This window comes from Ranitomeya variabilis, chromosome 4 (genome assembly GCF_051348905.1).
Source record: "Ranitomeya variabilis isolate aRanVar5 chromosome 4, aRanVar5.hap1, whole genome shotgun sequence".
Taxonomy (NCBI): domain Eukaryota; kingdom Metazoa; phylum Chordata; class Amphibia; order Anura; family Dendrobatidae; genus Ranitomeya; species Ranitomeya variabilis.
Genome location: NC_135235.1, coordinates 566,110,479 through 566,130,664, shown reverse-complemented (window position 1 = coordinate 566,130,664; position 20,186 = coordinate 566,110,479). Strand labels below are relative to the sequence as shown.

The 20,186-nt window shown below is 43.2% G+C and overlaps 1 protein-coding gene across 4 annotated transcripts in view; it reads left to right on the top strand.

Moving 5' to 3' along the window:
* Positions 1–20,186, top strand: part of LOC143765791 (chloride channel CLIC-like protein 1) — a 347,463-nt gene that overhangs the window by 291,933 nt on the left and 35,344 nt on the right. For 2 of the 4 annotated variants that reach the window (XM_077252828.1, XM_077252827.1), the window contains exon 4: positions 8,379–8,470. The exons of the other annotated variants lie outside the window; for them this stretch is intronic. In XM_077252828.1, coding sequence (XP_077108943.1) covers positions 8,379–8,447 — 69 coding nt within the window. In that variant the 3' untranslated portion in view covers positions 8,448–8,470. The remainder of the gene's footprint in view (positions 1–8,378; positions 8,471–20,186) is intronic. 4 annotated transcript variants of the gene reach the window in all.

Below are 20,186 nucleotides of genomic sequence, written 5' to 3'. Positions count from 1 at the left end.
CAGGTAATGCACAACAAAGCAAATGAGGAAGGAATGGGTGGAAACTGGCGTCGTCTGTGACCGAACTGTAAGGAACTGGGATTTACATACAGAAAAGCTAAACGAAAGCCATCATTAACACCTAAACAGAAAAAAACAAAGTTACAATGGGCTAAGGAAAAGCAATCATGGACTGTGGATGACTGGATGAAAGTCATATTCAGTGATGAATCCCGAATCTGCATTAGGTAAGGTGATGATGCTGGAACTTTTGTTTGGTGCCGTTCCAATGAGATTTATAAAGATGACTTCCTGAAGAAAAAATGCAAATTTCCACAGTCATTGATAATATGGGGCTGCATGTCGGATAAAGGCACTGGGGATATGGCTGTCATTACATCTTCAAAAAATACACAAGTTTATGTTGATATTTTGGACACTTTTCTTATCCCATCAATTGAAAGGATGTTTGGGGATGATGAAATCATTTTTCAAGATGATAATGCATCCTGCCATAGAGCAAAAATTGTGAAAACATTCCGTGAAAAAAGACACATAAGGTCAATGTCATGGCCTGCAAATAGTCCGGATCTCAATCCAATTGAAAATCTTTGGTGGAAGTTGAAGAAAATGGTCCATGACAAGGCTCCAACCTGAAAAGCTGATCTGGCAACAGCATTCAGAGAAAGTTGGAGCCAGATTGATGAAGAGTTCTGTTTGACACTCATTAAGTCCATGCCTCAGAGACTGCAAGCTGTTATAAAAGCCAGAGGTGGTGCAACAAAATACTAGTGATGTTTTGGAGTGTTTTTTTGTTTGTTTGTTTTTCATAATTCCATATTTTTTCCGCAGAATTGAGTTATTCCATGATTTTTCCCCTATGCTTGGTTAAAAAATGTAACCATTACTGACTACCACATTTCTTGTTCTTGATTTCTTTTAGTGTTTCTTAAAGCCAGAAAGTTGCCATTTGAAATTACTTTAGTTTTGTGGTAGGTCTATGATCTGCTTTTTTTCTACAAAATTAAACAACTGAATGAACATCCTCCAAGGCCTGTGATTACATAATTTTTGCCAGGGGTTGTAGCAGGAGGAGTATAGAATATTGTCTGTTAGTCTTGGAGGTAAGTTGTTAGTATGTTTGGTTAGGGCAGTTTCATTGGAGTGGTGGGAACAGAAGCCAGACTGTCTATCTTATATTTCTAACGGAAGGGAGAAACTGGGGGAAAAAAGCGCAATAGGGTCTTATCCTGTGACAATGGGGTGTCAGAAAAAGGGGAGATACACTCGCCTTATGTTGCTGAATGGCAACACATAACGGGCATATAACAGCTGCTGCACAGATACCGGTCAAGGAATCAACCATGAATATAGAGATGATAACGGAGGTATCACTCATGCGCTGCTGATGGCGAATTGTCGGTGAAATGAAATTTTTATTTAAACAGGTTTAACGAATTGACTTTTAAAACTGTTCAAATAAAATAATTTTATTTTACCGACTATTCGCCATCAGCAGCGAATGAGTGAAACCTTCGTTTTCATCTCTATAGCAAATTTTATATAATCAGTCTTGGATTATCAAGTGCTAGAATGAAAGAATTTCACAATTTGTACAATAGTAGAAATCTTCCACTGTTGTGAGTTTACAAGTTCACGGTCAGAAGTATTGGTGAAGTCAGCTTAGCTCTAACACTTATTAAGCTTCAATAAAATAAACAGAAAGAAAGTAAGAAAACCATGAGCTGGGGTGTCCATTTCACAGCAAATCTGCAAAAACAAGAATTGTGTTAACAACAGAAGGAAACTTTTATGCACTGTTTTGTGAATGCCCCAAACACAGCAAACACTCATGGTAGAAAGTGCAGACTGATCAAGAGTTCAGATAAGGTTTCGGTATACAAGTAAATCTGCATTGTAAGGGTACGTGCCCAAGGTCCGGAATTTCTGCAGTTTTGACTCTGCGTATTTATGCAACATCAAACCCGCAGCGGCCAGATCTAACAGCATAGTGGATGAGATTTCTAGAAATTCCATGTCCACTATGCTTGCATCTGTACCTGTGGATCACCCGCGGACACTGACATGCAGCGTTTCTTTCAAGACCGCAAGAGAAATTGGCACGCTGTGGAGACGCTTGTCTCTGCAACAGAAATTTCACGAATAGAATGTATTGGAATGCCTTAAAACCGCACGGTTCAGTGAACATACGCTGTCAGTGGTTAGTAAGAGGCCACAGTGTGTGCATGACAAAGAGCAGCTGTGATACCAAGAAATAATCTGGATAAAGAGTGGCAAGTTTTGATTGCTAGTTAAAGTAAGGGAAGAAGGAGAACGCTGATGCCCAGGACTGAGATAAAGAACAGAGAGGTAGCCGGTATACGGAGGCTGGATTCTGGGACTAGCACATCTGTGGGTTAGTGGGGACCCTGAGAAAGTGAAGGAAGTGGCACTGAGGCATAGTGTAGGCTGGATTCTGAAAGAAATACTGCAAGAGTCACCAAATTCTATGTCAGCTAGAAGTTTATGGCCGCATGGGGTAGTGTCTAGAAGGGGAAACATCACCTCCACAAGGGAACCATTTTCAGTGGGGTTTGGGTTCTCTGATGCTTTGCTCGCCTATCCATCTGTGTCCACCCTCTTAATTGTCTGTTGGACTTTCTATTGTTAAAGGGGTAATGCGGTGGAAAAATATCCTCAAATACGTATCTGTAGCATAAATTTTATATTTACACTGTGTACTATGACCGATTTCTAGGGTGTCCTAGCAGATAGGTGGGCTGCCTTATTGTGGGCTAAGGCATTGTAGGGGGAGTACAGATTATTCTCCTGTGTGTCCCATGTTAATAAACATGTTTTTTACGTGTTTTTAACAGTGTGTTTTGCGATTGTGCTTTTCAGCTTGTACATTTTGTGCTAGTAAATAATCATTCAGTTTTTTTAGTTTCAATCGTCAACTTCTGACTTTGTCCTAGTGCTGGGAATGTGACAGATCTGCTAATGCTAATATGACTTGAATGAAAGAATGATGAATCACTTAAATTATTTAGCACTGGAATAATCTAATAAAAACCAAACATTATTGCATCATAATGTGGTTTGGATGAAAGAATTTTATGCTTCAGTAATGGGACAAATTTTCAGGATTAACCTTCTCATCTTGTTCATTCCATGTGAGTTCCCATCCCTCTCATTGCTTGATATTTCGATCAAAGGTGGACAATCATTGACGAGTAAAAACAAACATATGATATGTCAAGTCAATTACTGAAAATCCCCACAAATAAAACCCTGCCAGACAACAAACTTTTGCTATTAGGTTGGCATGATTCGGTGTCTTTGCTAGACACATGCGTGACTCCAAAATGGTAAAGGAACACAAAAATAAAGTAAAAACTGAGGAAAAAAAAAGAGAAAAGGAAGACTGCCAAGTAACAATATGCATGGCAGGTGATGCAGATTATACTCTTTGCCAGTATGGAAAAAATATAACCTTTCAGGAAGTGCCAAAATATTAGATGACACAAATTAAATTGTAACTCAGACATTTAAACGCTAGTGTCCGAGATTGAAAGTGGAATTTAAATGGTTAAACAACTGTAATTGTAGCAAGATCCAGTGGCTGCTATTAGTTGCATGTGCCAGCTGTATAACACAGCCAACATCTACCCTGTGTGGAGCAGGCTCAGGTAATGAGACCGCTCCACACACTCAGGCACAGATGGTGGATAAATTCATCATGGAGCATGAATGGGTTACTGTCAAGCAAAGATAGCCTAAGTAAACACAAAATGCTGTCTTTTAACCCCTTAGTGACAGAGCCAACTTGGTACTTAATGACCAAACCAATTTTTACAATTCTGACCACTGTCAATTTATGAAGTTATAGCTCTAGATCGCTTCAATGTATCCCACTGATTCTGAAATTATTTTTTGTCACATATTGTACTTCATGTAGTGGTAAAATTTCTTCAATATAACTAGCATTTATTTATGAAAAAAGTGGAAATTTGGCAAAAATTTAGAAAATTTAGCAATTTTCAAACTTTTAATCTTTGTACCCTTAAATCAGAGAGTGATGTCACACAAAATAGTTAATAAATAACATTTCCCACATGTCATCTTTACATCAGCACAATTTTGGAAACAAAAATTTTTTTTTGTTAGGACGTTATAAGGGTTCAAATTTGACCAGCTATTTATCATTTTTCCAACAAAATTTACAAAGCCATTTTTTTAGGGAACACCTCACATTTTAAGTGAGTTTGAGGGGTCAATATAACAGAAAATACCTAAAAGTGACACCATTCAAAAAAACTTCACCCCTCAAGGTGCATGAAACCACATTCAAGAAGTTTATTAACCCTTCAGGTGCTTCACGAGAACTGAAAGCAACGTGGAAAGAATAAATGAACGTTTTACTTTTTCACAAATTACTTTGGAACCAATTTTTTTTATTTTCACAAGGGTATCAGGAAAAAATAGAGCCCAAAATGTGTTGTGCAATTTCTCCTGAGTACGCCAATACCCCGAATGTGGGGAAAAGCCAGTTTGGGTGCATGGCAGGGCTCAGAAGAGGGAGTGAGCACCGTTTGACTTTTTGAACACACCATTGGCTGGAATCAATGGTGGCAACATGTCACATTTGGAGAACCCCTGATGTACCTAAACAGTGGAACACCCCCAATTCTAACTCCAACCCTAACAGCAACACACCCCTAATCGCAACCATAACCCTAGCCACAAACCTAACCCTAACACACCCCTAACCCTGATCCCTATCCTAACCGTAATCCCAACCCTAGCCCAACTCTAACTTTAGCCCAATCCTAACTTTAGCCCAACTCTAACTGTAATGGAAAATGGAAATAAATACATTTTTAATTTTATTATTTTTACATAACTAATGGGGTGATAAAGGCGGGTTTGATATACTATTTTTTTTTATTTTGATCACTGTGATAGTGTCTATCACAGTGATCAAAATGAACCAATAGGAAAAATGTCCTATTGTTGCCGGGTGCCGGCCAGCAGATCTCGGCGGGCGCACTGCGCATGCGCCCGCCATTTTCTTCCTGGAAGAAGACGCCATCGGCAAGGGCAACTTCATGGGGGAATGCAGGGACATCGGGGGTGGATCGGGGGACCCCATTTCTCTCTCCTCTGATGTGCGGGTATCTTACCAAGGTCAACTCAGTTCAGCAAGGCTGGTAACACAGCCTCAGTGACCGGCAGTAACCTGGATGACGTCACCGCTAGTCACTGATGCTGCGCTTGCAGCAGCTCATTCACCAGTGGTTCTCAGCCTGCATGGTTGCATCTTTGCACCATCCATGTTGAAAACTGTTTATCCCCCAGACATGGATTACTGAAACAACAGGAGAAAAGGAACGAGAGTCAGCTCACCACTGATTGCACTGATGTCCTGCTGGACCACGCACGGAGAAGCCTGGGATCTGGCTGTAGTAAAGCATAAAACTGGAATTCTTCTTTAAGACCAGGATTACAGCGTGGGACAGAACGATGAACAGGTGAGGGATATTTTTTTTTTGTTTTATTACAGGAGATGAAGGGATTCAGTGGAATTAGGTGGGTATAACTGTGTTTATATTTAAATAAAAAGTTACAAGTGTTTTGTATTATTTCAAACAAAGGACTTTATTCTGACTGTTTATTTACTATATAACTATAGGATTAGTAATGGATGGGTGTCTTATAGACACCTCTTCATTACTAATTGCTTTCCGTCACCTGACAATACAAAGGTGACATTAACCCCACAAATATGAGCTCCACTTGCCACCACTACAGGACAATTGGGATGCGCCTTTTCTGGGTGGTTGCAGGCTGCTATTTAAAGGGCCCCTTACCAGCTTGAGAATACCAGCCCCCAGCTGTGAGTTTTTCTTTGCTGATTATCAAAATACGGGGGAACCCACGCCGTTTTTTTAAATTATTTATTTACAGCGCAGGCGCCGGCTGATGAATACTTCCATCAGCCATTTCTGCTCTCACTGTTATTAGCGGCAGCAGTAGTCTCATCAGCTGACACCAATGACCGGAGGTAAACTTTTATACGTCTGATCACAGCTGCGGGCTCACGCTGTAATTTAACAATGTGGGAACCGCGGCTCTCTGATCGGCAGTGATGATTTTACCGCCATTCAGAAGCGGTGTTTGCCGCGCTGTCATGCACATGAAAGCGTGACAAACACCCAGTGTTGGGTGTGGGCCGAACCCAAACAGTAACATGGACTTCCTGGTATACTCTGTGTTCGGAGTTTGTGCTCGAACAGTAGCTGTTCGGTATGGACTCTAATCTTTACTGTTCGAGTTCGCCTCTCTCTAATTGTGACAAAGCAAAAAATAGAAGAAACAGAATTGTAAAGGCACAAATGTACACAAATAGAGCTCTGGCAAAAGTTGAGACCACTGCAAAATGTTTAGTTTGTCAGTTTTTTCTCTTTATAGCAGTAGCGTAGCAACCGGGGGCGCAGAGGGGGCCATCGCCCCTGGCCCAGCGCTCTGATACAGTTACATTCTGCGGCAGAACAGGGAGAATTGATCTCCCTGCTCTGCCGCTATGGGGCCCCTGAGCAGGCGGGAGGCCCGGAGCCAGCAGTGGGCCCCCCACCGTCATCGCATGGTGAGCTGTATCGGCAACTAGCCGATACAGCTCACCGCATTGATGAGGGAAGGAGTGCTGCGCTGCTCTCCCTCCCCCATCATCCCTCTGTCAGCATCTGACGTCACTCGCAGACGCCGACACTGACAGTGGGCTCAGTGACGTCACCGCCCTGCGCCCGCTGTCAGGACAAGAGCGGGAGCAGCGCTGGAACAAGGAGGAAGAGAGGTGAGTATTGTTTTGTTTTTTTATGTAGGCTGCCTTATACATTACAGGATCTGCCTATGGGGGGGACTGCTGCCTAATACACTACAGGATCTGACTATGGGGGGGGGGCTGCTGCCTAATAGACTACAGGATCTGACTATGGGGGGGCTGCTGCCTAATACTACAGGATCTGACTATGGGGGGGCTGCTGCCTAATACACTACAGGATCTGACTATGGGGGGCTGCTGCCTAATACACTACAGGATCTGACTATGGGGAGGTGCTGCCTAATACACTACAGGATCTGACTATGGGTGGGCTGCTGCCTAATACACTACAGGATCTGACTATAGGGGGCTGCTGCCTAATACACTACAGGATCTGATTATGGGGTGCTGCCTCCTAATACACTATAGGATCTGACTATGGGGGGGGTGCTGCCTAATACACTACAGGATCTACCTATGGGGATGCTGCCTAATACTACAGGATCTGCCTATGGGGGGCGCTGCCTTACACACTACAGGATCTGCCTATGGGGGGTGCTGCCTTATACCATAGGGTCTGCCTATAGGGGTACTGCCTTATACTACAGGGTCTGCCTGTGGGGGTACTGTCTTGTACTATATTGAGGACTATCTGGCACATTATACTATATGGAGGTTATCTATGGGGCCATCATACAGTGGGGGGATTACAGTGAAGGGGCCATCATACAGTATTGGAGCCATCAAACAGTTTGGAGTCTACTAAGGGGTTAGTATACTGTGTGGGTGGTACTATACAGTGAGGGGGCATCATACTGTGTATAGAGGAGCTGTACAGGGGGAGACTCGGGACATTATTAAATGTAAAGTGGGCACTTATTGTTATAGAGGAACTCGGGTTACTGTGACTATCAAAGGGGCACACAGGGCATTATTACTTTCTAGGGGGCAAAATATGTGCAGTGTTTTCTAGGGCACTTGCACCTAGCATTACTATATGGGGGTGCTTTAGATTTTACACAGCAGGTGCAGTAATAGGGACACATACGGCAACAGCGGCTCAGTATTGGGGTATCAGGTGTAGTAATAGGAACACATACGGCAGCAGCGGCTCAGTATTGGGGTATCAGGTGCAGTAATAGGGACACATATGGCAGCAGCGGCTCAGTATTGTGGTATCAGGGGCAGTAATAGGGACACATACGGCAGCAGCGGCACAGTATTGGGGTATTAGGTGCAGTAATAGGGACACATACGGCAGCAGCAGCTCAGTATTGGGGTATCAGGTGCAGTAATAGGGACACATGGCAGCAGCGGCTCAGTATTGGGGTATCAGGGGCAGTAATAGGGACACATACGGCAGCAGCGGCACAGTATATGGGGTATCAGGTGCAGTAATAGGGTCACATACGGCAGCAGCAGCTCAGTATTGGGGTATCAGGTGCAGTAATAGGGACACATACGACAGCAGCGGCTCAGTATTGGGGTATCAGCAGGATGAGGAGTTTGTACAGGTTGGGAATAGATGATGGGGCTGGAATGTGAGAAGTGAAATGTGTCTTTGTTGTATTCTCTGCAGACGAGTCCTGGCTGGAAGAAGTTGTCATGTCGGTCTGGGCCAGATGCTAAAGACGGGAAATGTGAATAATTCCATCAGAAAGGACGTCAGCGGTAAGACATTATCTGTAACTGTGCTGTGATCTCTTATATGTTCTGTAGGACTGTATTTACCACTGACCGTATGGTGGTAATATCTATGTTGGTTCTCCTCCACTATTAGGGCGCGTCACCGAATTGTAATCAAGGTTACCTGGTTAGGGGCCCACTCAGAAGCTTCGCCCCCCTGAACCAAAACCCTAGCTACGCCTCTGCTTTATAGGTATATTTTTGAGTAAAATGTAAATTATTCTTTTATTCTATAAACTTCTGATAACATGTCTGAATTTCCAAGCAATACATTTTCAAATAATGCAAAGAAAACAAGTTCATAATCATTTAGAAACCACAATACTAATGTTTTACCTCAGGAAGAGTTCAGAAATCAATATTTTGTGGAATAACCATGATTTTTAATCACAGCTTTCAAGCGTCTTGGCATGCTTTCCACCAGTCTTTCACACTGCTTCTGGCGCAAAAATTTAAGCAGTTCTTCTATGTTTGATGGCTTGTGACTATCCATCATCCTCTTGATTACATTCCAGAGGTTTTCAATGGGGTTCAGGTCTGGAGATTGGGCTGCCCATGGCAGGGTTTTGATGTGGTGGTCTCTTAATTTTTGCCAGAGCTGTATATATATTAGAAACATTTAGAAAAAGTTTCAAGGGTGAAGGTTGAACAAACAAATAATTTAAAGGGGCAGTCTCCTCTTACCCTTACAGGATCCAGTTCTTCTAGCCACTACCGCTGACTTATGTTATTTCCTTAAGTGGTGACCTAACGTTGGTGGCATTAGAGTCAAGTCACTGAGTTGAGCGCTTCATGCCAGCTACACAGCTAGGGCCTCGGAGCTCAGTGATTGGCCCCAGGGCTGTCAACGTGATGTCAATGCTGCAGCAGATCAAGTAAGCCTTCAGTAACAGCTGATGCCTGGACACCAGGAAAGTCAGTAAGAATTTGGTTTGCTGGTATTTTGTTTGTGCTTCTAAGCATTTGGAGCTATAAACTTTGAAAGGGGAAATCCCTTTACATTTACATTAATTGTACCTTCAACGAAATTAATGTAAATATAATTTAAAGATAATTTCCACCTAATGTAGAATTGATAATAAACATATCTACTTTCTGCAAAATGAAAACAGTATATGGGATTTTTGGTACTTTTAGTTCTGCAATTGGAGTCAAGGGTTTTAAAGGAACACAATGAGCAAGACTGTAAAGTGCAGGAGGAGGTAATTCATAACACAGGGATTAGAGCACCACAGAGAGAATACCTCCATCGGGTCTTGCACTAGGTAAAACAGTGCGTACATTCAGTTTTTATGGTTCTTTGTGAATGCAGGTGGGAATTCTGGAAGTACACGCTGGAAACAGTGGTGACTAACAAGGCATGGTTTATGAAATTGAATCTTCTGTGAAAAAAAGTTGAAGGAGGTTAAGATGTCTTTGTTTTGTTTTTGGTCACATTCCTCAAACACATTTTCTCCCTTGAAATTTGCTTTGGGATCGTAAAGTATCGAAAGCTTGGGGAGGAATGTTATACTATTCTACTTATTACCATTCTGGAGACAGGATGAGAGCAACTACAAAGATATTTCATAGATTGACTTCTTCATAAACCTGTATAAGTTTGTAGCAGAGTTCATAAGATTTTATAGGGCATTTAATAGGCAGAATGTGAGCAGATTGGGGGTTTCCTTGGTCAGTTTAGGTATGAGACATTCCAAGCTTCTTCCTTCATTATTTCAGTGGAAATTCTGCTAATTAATTAGTTTGCACAAAAATTCTTTTAGCTCATTAAATTGTGCTTGACTAACTTTTACAAACCCCAAGAGGCCACTCATCGTTTTCTAAGCTTATCGGGCTACTTGTAGGAACACTAATCAAAGACAAAAAATGAAAAATATCTCAGCACTTGCTCAAATGACTTTCTCCTTTTCTTTGCTCTTATTTTGACTCATATTACAATAAAATTTGATAAATATATGAGAAAAATGTAAGAAATCTTCTCTGTGTGTCTCAAACACTCTCCCCGTTCTCTTTCATATTAACTCTGAGTTTTGCCGTGTGTTGTTGTATTTTCAATTGGTAAAAGTTAAAAATCACTGGTCCAAACTTATCTCCCCTGAAAAGAAATGGATCGGCCATTTGAATTTTATCTGCCTGTTCTCATTCAGATGTGTCTGACTTCTACGAGTCTATTTACATAGACCAAGGGGTTCCATGATACAACCACCAATCAGTAACCGTTTACCGATCAGCCGTCATTTGATTGCCTATTTACACAGACAGACCAAAGTAAATGATGCACAGTGCTAGATCGCTCAGTTCGTATAGTCTGCCATAGTTTTCAGCAGCGGTAGTCTGGTTTACACAGGACGATGCACCTACAACAATGATGATCTTTTATGCTGTATAAAAGATCATTTCACCAAATAAATGGGGATTTTGCTCTATCATCTGTCAATCGGCAGCTTGTAAGTACAGAAATCTAATAATGAAGCTAGAATGTCTAACAACACTCATTCACAATTATCTTGCAGAGTAAATGCCCATTAATGTGCCTCTACATTACTAAGCCGTGGGCTTGATGTCATCGGTCAATACAAAGGGGACATCAACCCCACAAATATGAATCCCACTTGCCACTGCCACAGGGCAAGTGGAAAGAGCTTGGCAAAGCGCCAGAATTGACGCATCTAATACATGCATCATTTCTGAGCGGATACGGGCTGCTAATTTTAGGCTGGATGGGCAATATCCATGGCCCCGTACTAGCCTGAGAATACCATCTCCCAGCTGTCTGCTTTAACTTGGCTGATTGTCAAAAATGGGCGACACCCCACGTCATTTTGATTTAAATAGTTTTAAAAAATAGCACGGGAACCCCTCATCAAACCTCACTGAGCTCGAGCTGTTTGCCAAGGAAGAATGGGCAAGAATTTCAGTCTCTTGATGTACAAAACTGATAGAGACATACCCCAAGCGACTTGCAGCTGTAATCGCAGCAAAAGGTGGCGCAACAAAGTATTAAGTTAAAGGGGCCGAATAATATTGCACGCCCCACTTTTCAGTTTTTGAATTTCCACAAAAATTTACAATAACCAATACATTTTGTTCAACTTCACAATTGTGTTCCACTTGTTGTCGATTCTTCACCAAAAATTTACATTTGGTGTCTTTATGTTTGAAGCATGATATGTGGGAAAAGGTTGAAAAGTTCCAGGGGACCGAATACTTTCGCAAGGCACTGTACTTTCTGCCATCATACATTACTTCAACCCAGTCATCAGCCAGTAACTTACTTTGAAAAGCTGATGGTAATTTACGTTACAATAAGTTTACTTCATACAGAAACTGTGAAACTCTTAGCAGCAACATGAAACCTAATGAATAGTTAATACATTATGCAATATAAGAACTCTCCAAGTTACAACTTAATTTATGCTTAGTTCTCAATCCTGCAAAAACTTTTTATCTTTTTGGTAACTTACGTTACTGAGAAAATGTCTACAATGGATATGTGCAAAATTTCTGATAAACAATAATCTTCCAGAACCAAAGATATATATAGTATTTTGGTTTCCCAACAGTACTTCTTTTACATTTACTGAACTTAAGTTATGCATGTTGCTAGTTAATAGTAATCCACTTACCAATATAGCCTGTTACTGTATGATTCCAGTAAGAACAGTAGGTGTTCACATTCAACCCTCTGCCATCTTGGAAATGTATGGAATTTGAAAGAAACAGTGTTGCCATCTTATGCCATGTGAAATGAAGTACCAACTTACAAAAAATTAAATATTTCCAAAATATTTGAAAATTTTGAAAGTATTCCTTCTGCTGCTATGTAGGCTGGGGATTTGGGGGAGGCTGATGCTTTAGAATGGGGATTAGGGGGCATATTCCTATAGAATAGTTTTTATTGGCGCTATAAAGTTAAATCTACTTTATTTAATATGCAAATGAGGGTGTTTCGCAGCACTCTCGTATTTGTATACTAAAGCTTGTCATTATTGTCAGCGCTCTGTTAGTAAAAGTGAGTGCTGTCTAAAATCAGCTTGCTAGTCTGCGCTTACTCACAGAGGCTGGCTTCACACTTGTGTGTTTTTTTTTCCAAGTCAGGCAAAATCAGGTTTTTCAGCCAAATCCTGATCCTTTCAGGATCCAGTTTTTTGTCCATTCACTTTAATGGTGTCAGGAAACAACCTGTAGTAATTGGATTCTACCTGACACCATTAAAGTGAATAGGCAAAAACTGGATACTGAAAGGATAAAGATTTGGCTGAAAAACCTGAATTGAAAAAAAAGCGCAAGTGTGAAACCAGCGACACTGGATGAGTGCAGCAGCGCGCTCCAAGTGTCAGTGTGGGTGCACACAATGTAGCTGCAGGCTCGCTCTGACGCCTGCTACCTGTCTGCTCTTGGCTTCCCTTTGAACACCTTCAGTAAAGAGGAGGGGTGAATGAGCAGACAGCATGTCTCTATATCACTAGGCCTCTCCTCACTGAAGCAATGGTTAGGTTACCTTTTTTAATCTCTTGATGACTTTGAAAAGCTGAAGGTGTTAAAAACACTCAAAAGACTGAACCTGTGCACAGCAAGTGCAGACGTTCATTCTTTTAGTGTTTAATTAGCGCTTTTGAAAGCGTTTTACAGAGTACATCTGACTTGTATAGATCTCGTGTGCACAGACTCAGTGTGTGACCCAAGTAAGTGGCTCAACCATGAAAAGTGCCTAGGGCAGCATGAAGGCCAAATACGGCCCTGGGCAGCAGGCTTAGGCTTATGAGAGTAGTAGCCCCGTCAGCTGATGCCAGTGACCGTAGGTAAACTTTTTACCTCCGAACACAGCTGCAGGCTCATGCTGTGATTTGATCCGCATGTGTCTGACCTGAAGTAATAATTATACCGCTGATCAGTGGTAGTGTTTGTCGCACCCAGTGTTTGGTGTGCCAATCCCAAACAGTAACAGTAGATATTCAGTATAGACCCCTAACTTTACTGTTTGGGTTCGCCAATCTCTACTGTTAATAGATCTTGGCCCTCCACACTGTAACACCTGTACAGGGATCTGGACATACACAAGGGCTCCTGAGCTGGGGCCACAAAATCAGCTGCTAACTGGTGCAGCAAGCTGAAACACAGAAGGGTCAATGCTAAGTGGCCTAGTCAGGACTAAATCAGAAAGCAAGCAGATGGTCAAAATACAAGCCAATGTCCGAAAACCAGAAAAATAAGGAAGACGGCACAAGAGCAAGAACTAGAGCTACAGGACATGTAAGCAAAATCTATTAACTGTGAATGGAAGTCAGAGACCTAGTTTTAACTCCTTCATGACCTTGTGATTTTCTGTTTTTGTGTTTTCATTCTTTACTCCCCTTCTTTCCAGAGCCAGAACTTTATTTTTCTGTTAATATACCTGTATGAGGGCTTATTTTTTGCGACACGAGTTGTACTTTTGAATGACACCATTGAATTTACCATATAATGTACTGGGAAACAGGAAAAAAGTGCGGTAAAAATTTTAAAAAAAGTGCAATTCCACATTTTATTTTTTTGGTGGTGGGGGGGTTTATTTACCATGTTCACTAGATGCTAAAACTGACCTGGCAATGTGATTCCTCAGGTCAGTGCGAATATACATATACCAAACATGTATAGGTTCTTTTTTATTTAAAGGGAACCTGTCACCCTGTTTTTTGAAGATGAGCTAAAAATAGCGTTAAATAGGGGCAGAGCTGGGCGTTACATTAGTGTCTTTTGTGTGCCTTTATTACCCACCTATGCTGCCGAAATACCTTTGCAAAGTCGCCGTTTTGTGCTGTCACTCACGCTGGTCTGGTCCTATGGGCGTGGTGACAGCGCTGTTTCTCCCCCAGATCAGGCTCATCATTCCGTTGGTGGCGTAGTGGTGTGCGCATGTCCAACAGAGAATATCCACTGCCCAGGTGATGAAAAAGAGCACGATCTGCGCTATTCAGCCGTTTACCGGTGGGCGCGGCCATCTTCCTGTGTCCGCGCGTGCGCAGATGGAGCGCTCTGCTGCCTGGGGCTTCAGGAAAATGGCCACCGCGATCTCCATCTGCGCACGCGCGGCATCCCGCAGCCATTTTCCTGAAGCCCCGGGCAGCAGAGCGCTCCATCCACGTGCAGCAGAAGAAAGATGGCCGCGCCCACCGGTAAACGGCTGAATAGCGCAGATCGTGCTCTTTTTCATCACCTGGGCAGTGGATATTCTCTGTTGGACATGCGCACACCACTACGCCACCAACGGAATGATGAGCCTGATCTGGGGGAGAAACAGCGCTGTCACCATGCCCATAGGACCAGTCTAGCGTGAGTGACAGCACAAAACGGCGACTTTGCAAAGGTATTTCGGCAGCATAGGTGGGTAATAAAGGCACACAAAAGTGTCATGGTTCCCAATGGCAAGGGAAAGTCAGAGAACTTAAATAACAGACTAGCTCTTGGGTGATGGAATCTCGAGCTGACCGTGAGCTAAACCTATCACACAACTAACAGTGGCCGGGTGACGTACCTACGTTTTATCCCTAGACGCCCAGCGCCAGCCGGAGAACTAACTAACCCTATTAGAGGAAAAAACAGACCTGGCTTACCTCTAGGGAAATTCCCCCAAAAAGGAGACAGAAGCCCCCCACATATATTGACGGTGAGTTCAGAGGAAAAGACATACCCAGTATGAAGGTAGGTTCAGCAAAGCGAGGTCCGCTTACTAGATAGTAAGAAGATACAATAGGGAACTTCACGGTCAGCTGAAAACCCTATTAAAATACCATCCCGAAATTACTTTAAGACTCATGTGTCAACTCATGACACCGGAGTGGTAATTTCGGCCCACAAGAGCTTCCAGCTACAGAGACATAACATAACTGTGAACTGGAACAAAAATGCAAACAAACTTAGGACTAAGAGTCCAACTTAGCTGATAGTAGTCTAGAAGCAGGAACATGCAACAGAAAGGCTCTGGTTACATTGATGGCCGGCACTAGAATAACTGAGCAGCAAGGCTAAATAGGATACTCCCATATCCTGATGGAAACAGGTGAACAGGGAAAGTGAAGCACACAAGTCCAGTACCACCAATGACCACCGGGGGAGCCCAAAAACCAAATTCACAACAGTACCCCCCCCTCAAGGAGGGGGCACCGAACCCTCACAAGAACCACCAGGGCGATCAGGATGAGCCCTATGAAAGGCACGGACCAAATCAGAGGCATGAACATCAGAGGCTGTCACCCAAGAATTATCCTCCTGACCGTAGCCCTTCCACTTGACCAGATACTGAAGTTTCCGTCTGGAAACACGGGAGTCCAAGATCTTTTCCACAACGTACTCCAATTCACCCTCAACCAACACCGGAGCGGGAGGCTCAACGGAAGGCACAACCGGTACCTCATACCTGCGCAATAATGACCGATGGAAGACATTATGGATAGAAAAAGATGCCGGGAGGTCCAATCGAAAGGACACAGGGTTAAGAATCTCCAAAATCTTATACGGGCCGATGAACCGAGGCTTAAACTTAGAAGAAGAAACCCTCATAGGGACAAAACGAGAAGACAACCACACCAAGTCCCCAACACGAAGACTAGGACCAACACGACGACGGCGGTTAGCAAAATGCCGAGTCTTCTCCTGGGACAACTCCAAATTGTCCACCACCTGTCCCCAAATCCGATGCAACCTATCCACCACAGTATCCACTCCAGGACAATCCGAAGACTCCACCTGACCAGAAGAAAAGCGAGGATGAAACCCCAAATTGCAAAAGAAAGGAGAAACCAAAGTGGCAGAACTAGCCCGATTATTGAGGGCAAACTCCGCCAACGGCAAAAAGGCAACCCAGTCATCCTGATCCGCAGACACAAAACACCTCAAATAAGTCTCCAAGGTCTGATTAGTTCGCTCAGTCTGGCCATTAGTCTGAGGATGGAACGCAGACGAAAAAGACAAATCAATGCCCATCCTAGCACAGAACGCCCGCCAAAATCTAGACACGAACTGGGTCCCCCTGTCAGAAACGATATTCTCCGGAATACCATGCAAGCGAACCACATTTTGAAAAAACAGAGGAACCAACTCGGAAGAGGACGGCAACTTAGGCAAGGGCACCAAATGAACCATCTTTGAAAAACGGTCACACACCACCCAGATGACAGACATTTTCTGAGAAACAGGGAGATCAGAAATAAAATCCATAGAGATGTGAGTCCAAGGCCTCTTTGGAATAGGCAAAGATAACAACAATCCGCTAGCCCGAGAACAACAAGGTTTGGCCCGAGCACAAACATCACAAGACTGCACAAAAACTCGTACATCTCGAGACAGAGAAGGCCACCAGAAGGACCTAGCCACCAAATCCCTGGTACCAAAGATCCCAGGATGACCTGCCAACGCAGAAGAATGAACCTCCGAGATGACTCTACTGGTCCAATCATCAGGAACAAACAGTCTACCAGGCGGGCAACGATCAGGTCTATCCTCCTGAAACTCCTGCAAAGCCCGTCGCAGGTCTGGGGAAACAGCAGATAATATCACCCCATCCTTAAGGATACCTGTAGGTTCAGAATCACCAGGGAAATCAGGCTCAAAACTCCTAGAAAGGGCATCCGCCTTCACATTTTTAGAACCTGGTAAGTATGAGACCACAAAATTAAACCGAGAGAAAAACAACGACCAGCGCGCCTGTCTAGGATTCAGGCGCCTGGCAGACTCAAGATAAATCAAATTCTTGTGATCGGTCAATACCACCACCTGATGTCTAGCCCCCTCAAGCCAATGACGCCACTCCTCAAAAGCCCACTTCATAGCCAAAAGCTCCCGATTACCAATATCATAATTTCGCTCGGCGGGCGAAAATTTTCGAGAAAAGAACGCACAAGGTCTCATCACGGAGCAATCGGAACTTTTCTGCGACAAGACCGCCCCAGCTCCGATCTCGGAAGCATCGACCTCAACCTGAAAAGGAAGAGTAACATCAGGCTGACGCAACACAGGGGCGGAAGAAAAGCGGCGCTTAAGCTCCCGAAAGGCCTCCACAGCAGCAGGGGACCAATTAGCAACATCAGCACCCTTTTTGGTCAAATCAGTCAAAGGTTTAGCAACATCAGAAAAAACAGTTATAAATCGACGATAAAAATTAGCAAAGCCCAAAAATTTCTGAAGGCTCTTAAGCGAAGAAGGTTGCGTCCAATCACAAATAGCCCGAACCTTGACAGGATCCATCTCAATGGAAGAGGGGGAAAAAATGTACCCCAAAAAAGAAATCTTTTGAACCCCAAAAATACACTTAGAACCCTTCACACACAAGGAATTAGCCCGCAAAACCTGAAAAACCCTCCTGACCTGTTGGACATGAGAATCCCAGTCATCCGAAAAAATCAAAATATCATCCAGATACACGATCATGAATTTATCCAAATATTCCCGGAAAATGTCATGCATAAAGGACTGAAAGACTGAAGGGGCATTTGAAAGACCAAAAGGCATTACTAAATACTCAAAATGGCCCTCGGGCGTATTAAATGCGGTTTTCCACTCATCCCCCTGCTTAATTCGCACCAAATTATACGCCCCACGGAGATCAATCTTAGAGAACCACTTAGCCCCTTTTATTCGAGCAAACAAATCAGTCAGCAGTGGCAGAGGATACTGATATCTGACTGTAATTTTATTCAAGAGTCGATAATCAATACACGGCCTCAAAGAGCCATCTTTTTTAGATACAAAGAAAAAACCGGCTCCTAAGGGAGATGAAGAAGGACGAATATGTCCCTTTTCCAGGGACTCCTTAATATATTCTCGCATAGCAGCATGTTCAGGTACAGATAGATTAAATAAACGACCCTTTGGAAATTTACTGCCCGGAATCAGATCTATGGTACAATCGCAATCTCTGTGAGGAGGTAGTGAACCAAGCTTAGGCTCCTCAAAAACATCACGATAATCAGATAAAAATTCCGGAATCTCAGAGGGAATAGATGACGAAATGGAAACCAAAGGTACGTCCCCATGAGCCCCCTGACATCCCCAGCTTAACACAGACATTGCTTTCCAGTCAAGAACTGGGTTATGAGATTGTAACCATGGCAATCCGAGCACCAAAACATCATGTAGATTGTACAACACAAGGAAGCGAATCGTCTCCTGATGGTCTGGATTCATACGCATAGTCACTTGTGTCCAGTATTGTGGTTTATTACTAGCCAATGGTGTAGAGTCAATACCCTTCAGAGGTATAGGAACTTCCAGAGGCTCTAGATCAAACCCACAGCGCCTGGCAAAGGACCAATCCATGAGACTCAAAGCGGCGCCAGAGTCGACATAGGCATCCGCGGTAATTGACGATAATGAACAAATCAAGGTCACAGACAAAATAAACTTAGACTGTAAAGTGCCAATTGAAATAGACTTATCAACCTTTTTTGTACGTTTAGAGCATGCTGATATAACATGAGTTGAATCACCACAATAGAAGCACAACCCATTTTTTCGCCTAAAATTCTGCCGTTCGCTTCTGGACAGAATTCTATCACATTGCATATTTTCTGGAGCCTTCTCAGAAGACACCGCCAAATGGTGCACAGGTTTGCGCTCCCGCAAACGCCGATCAATCTGAATAGCCATTGTCATGGACTCATTCAGACCTGTAGGTGCAGGGAACCCCACCATAACATCTTTAATGGCATCAGAGAGACCCTCTCTGAAATTCGCCGCCAGGTCGCACTCATTCCACTGAGTAAGCACAGACCATTTACGAAATTTTTGGCAGTATATTTCAGCTTCATCTTGCCCTTGAGATAGGGCCATCAAGGCCTTTTCAGCCTGAATCTCTAAGTTAGGTTCCTCATAAAGCAACCCCAAAGCCAGAAAAAACGCATCCACATTGAGCAACGCAGGATCCCCGGGTGCCAATGCAAATGCCCAGTCTTGAGGGTCACCCCACAGCAAGGAAATTACTATCCTAACCTGCTGTGCGGGATCTCCAGCGGAGCGAGATCTCAGGGAAAGAAATAATTTACAATTATTTTTGAAATTCAGGAAACGAGATCTATCCCCGGAGAAAAATTCTGGTATAGGAATTCTAGGTTCAGATATAGGAGCATGAATAACAAAATCCTGTAAATTTTGAACCTTCGTAGCAAGATTATTCAAACCTGTAGCCGAACTCTGAGGATCCATTTTACTCAGGTGAGATCAGAGCCATTCAAGGATTAGACGGAGAGAGAGAGGCAAGGCTGCAATTAGAGCAGAAATGCAACTGAGTAAACTATAGAGCAAGCTCAGAAGAAAAAAAAAAAAAAAATCTGCAGACTTCTTTTTCTCTCCTTTCTTCTGCCAACGGTTTTAACCCTTGGCCGGCCATACTGTCATGGTTCCCAATGGCAAGGGAAAGTCAGAGAACTTAAATAACAGACTAGCTCTTGGGTGATGGAATCTCGAGCTGACCGTGAGCTAAACCTATCACACAACTAACAGTGGCCGGGTGACGTACCTACGTTTTATCCCTAGACGCCCAGCGCCAGCCGGAGAACTAACTAACCCTATTAGAGGAAAAAACAGACCTGGCTTACCTCTAGGGAAATTCCCCCAAAAAGGAGACAGAAGCCCCCCACATATATTGACGGTGAGTTCAGAGGAAAAGACATACGCAGTATGAAGGTAGGTTCAGCAAAGCGAGGTCCGCTTACTAGATAGTAAGAAG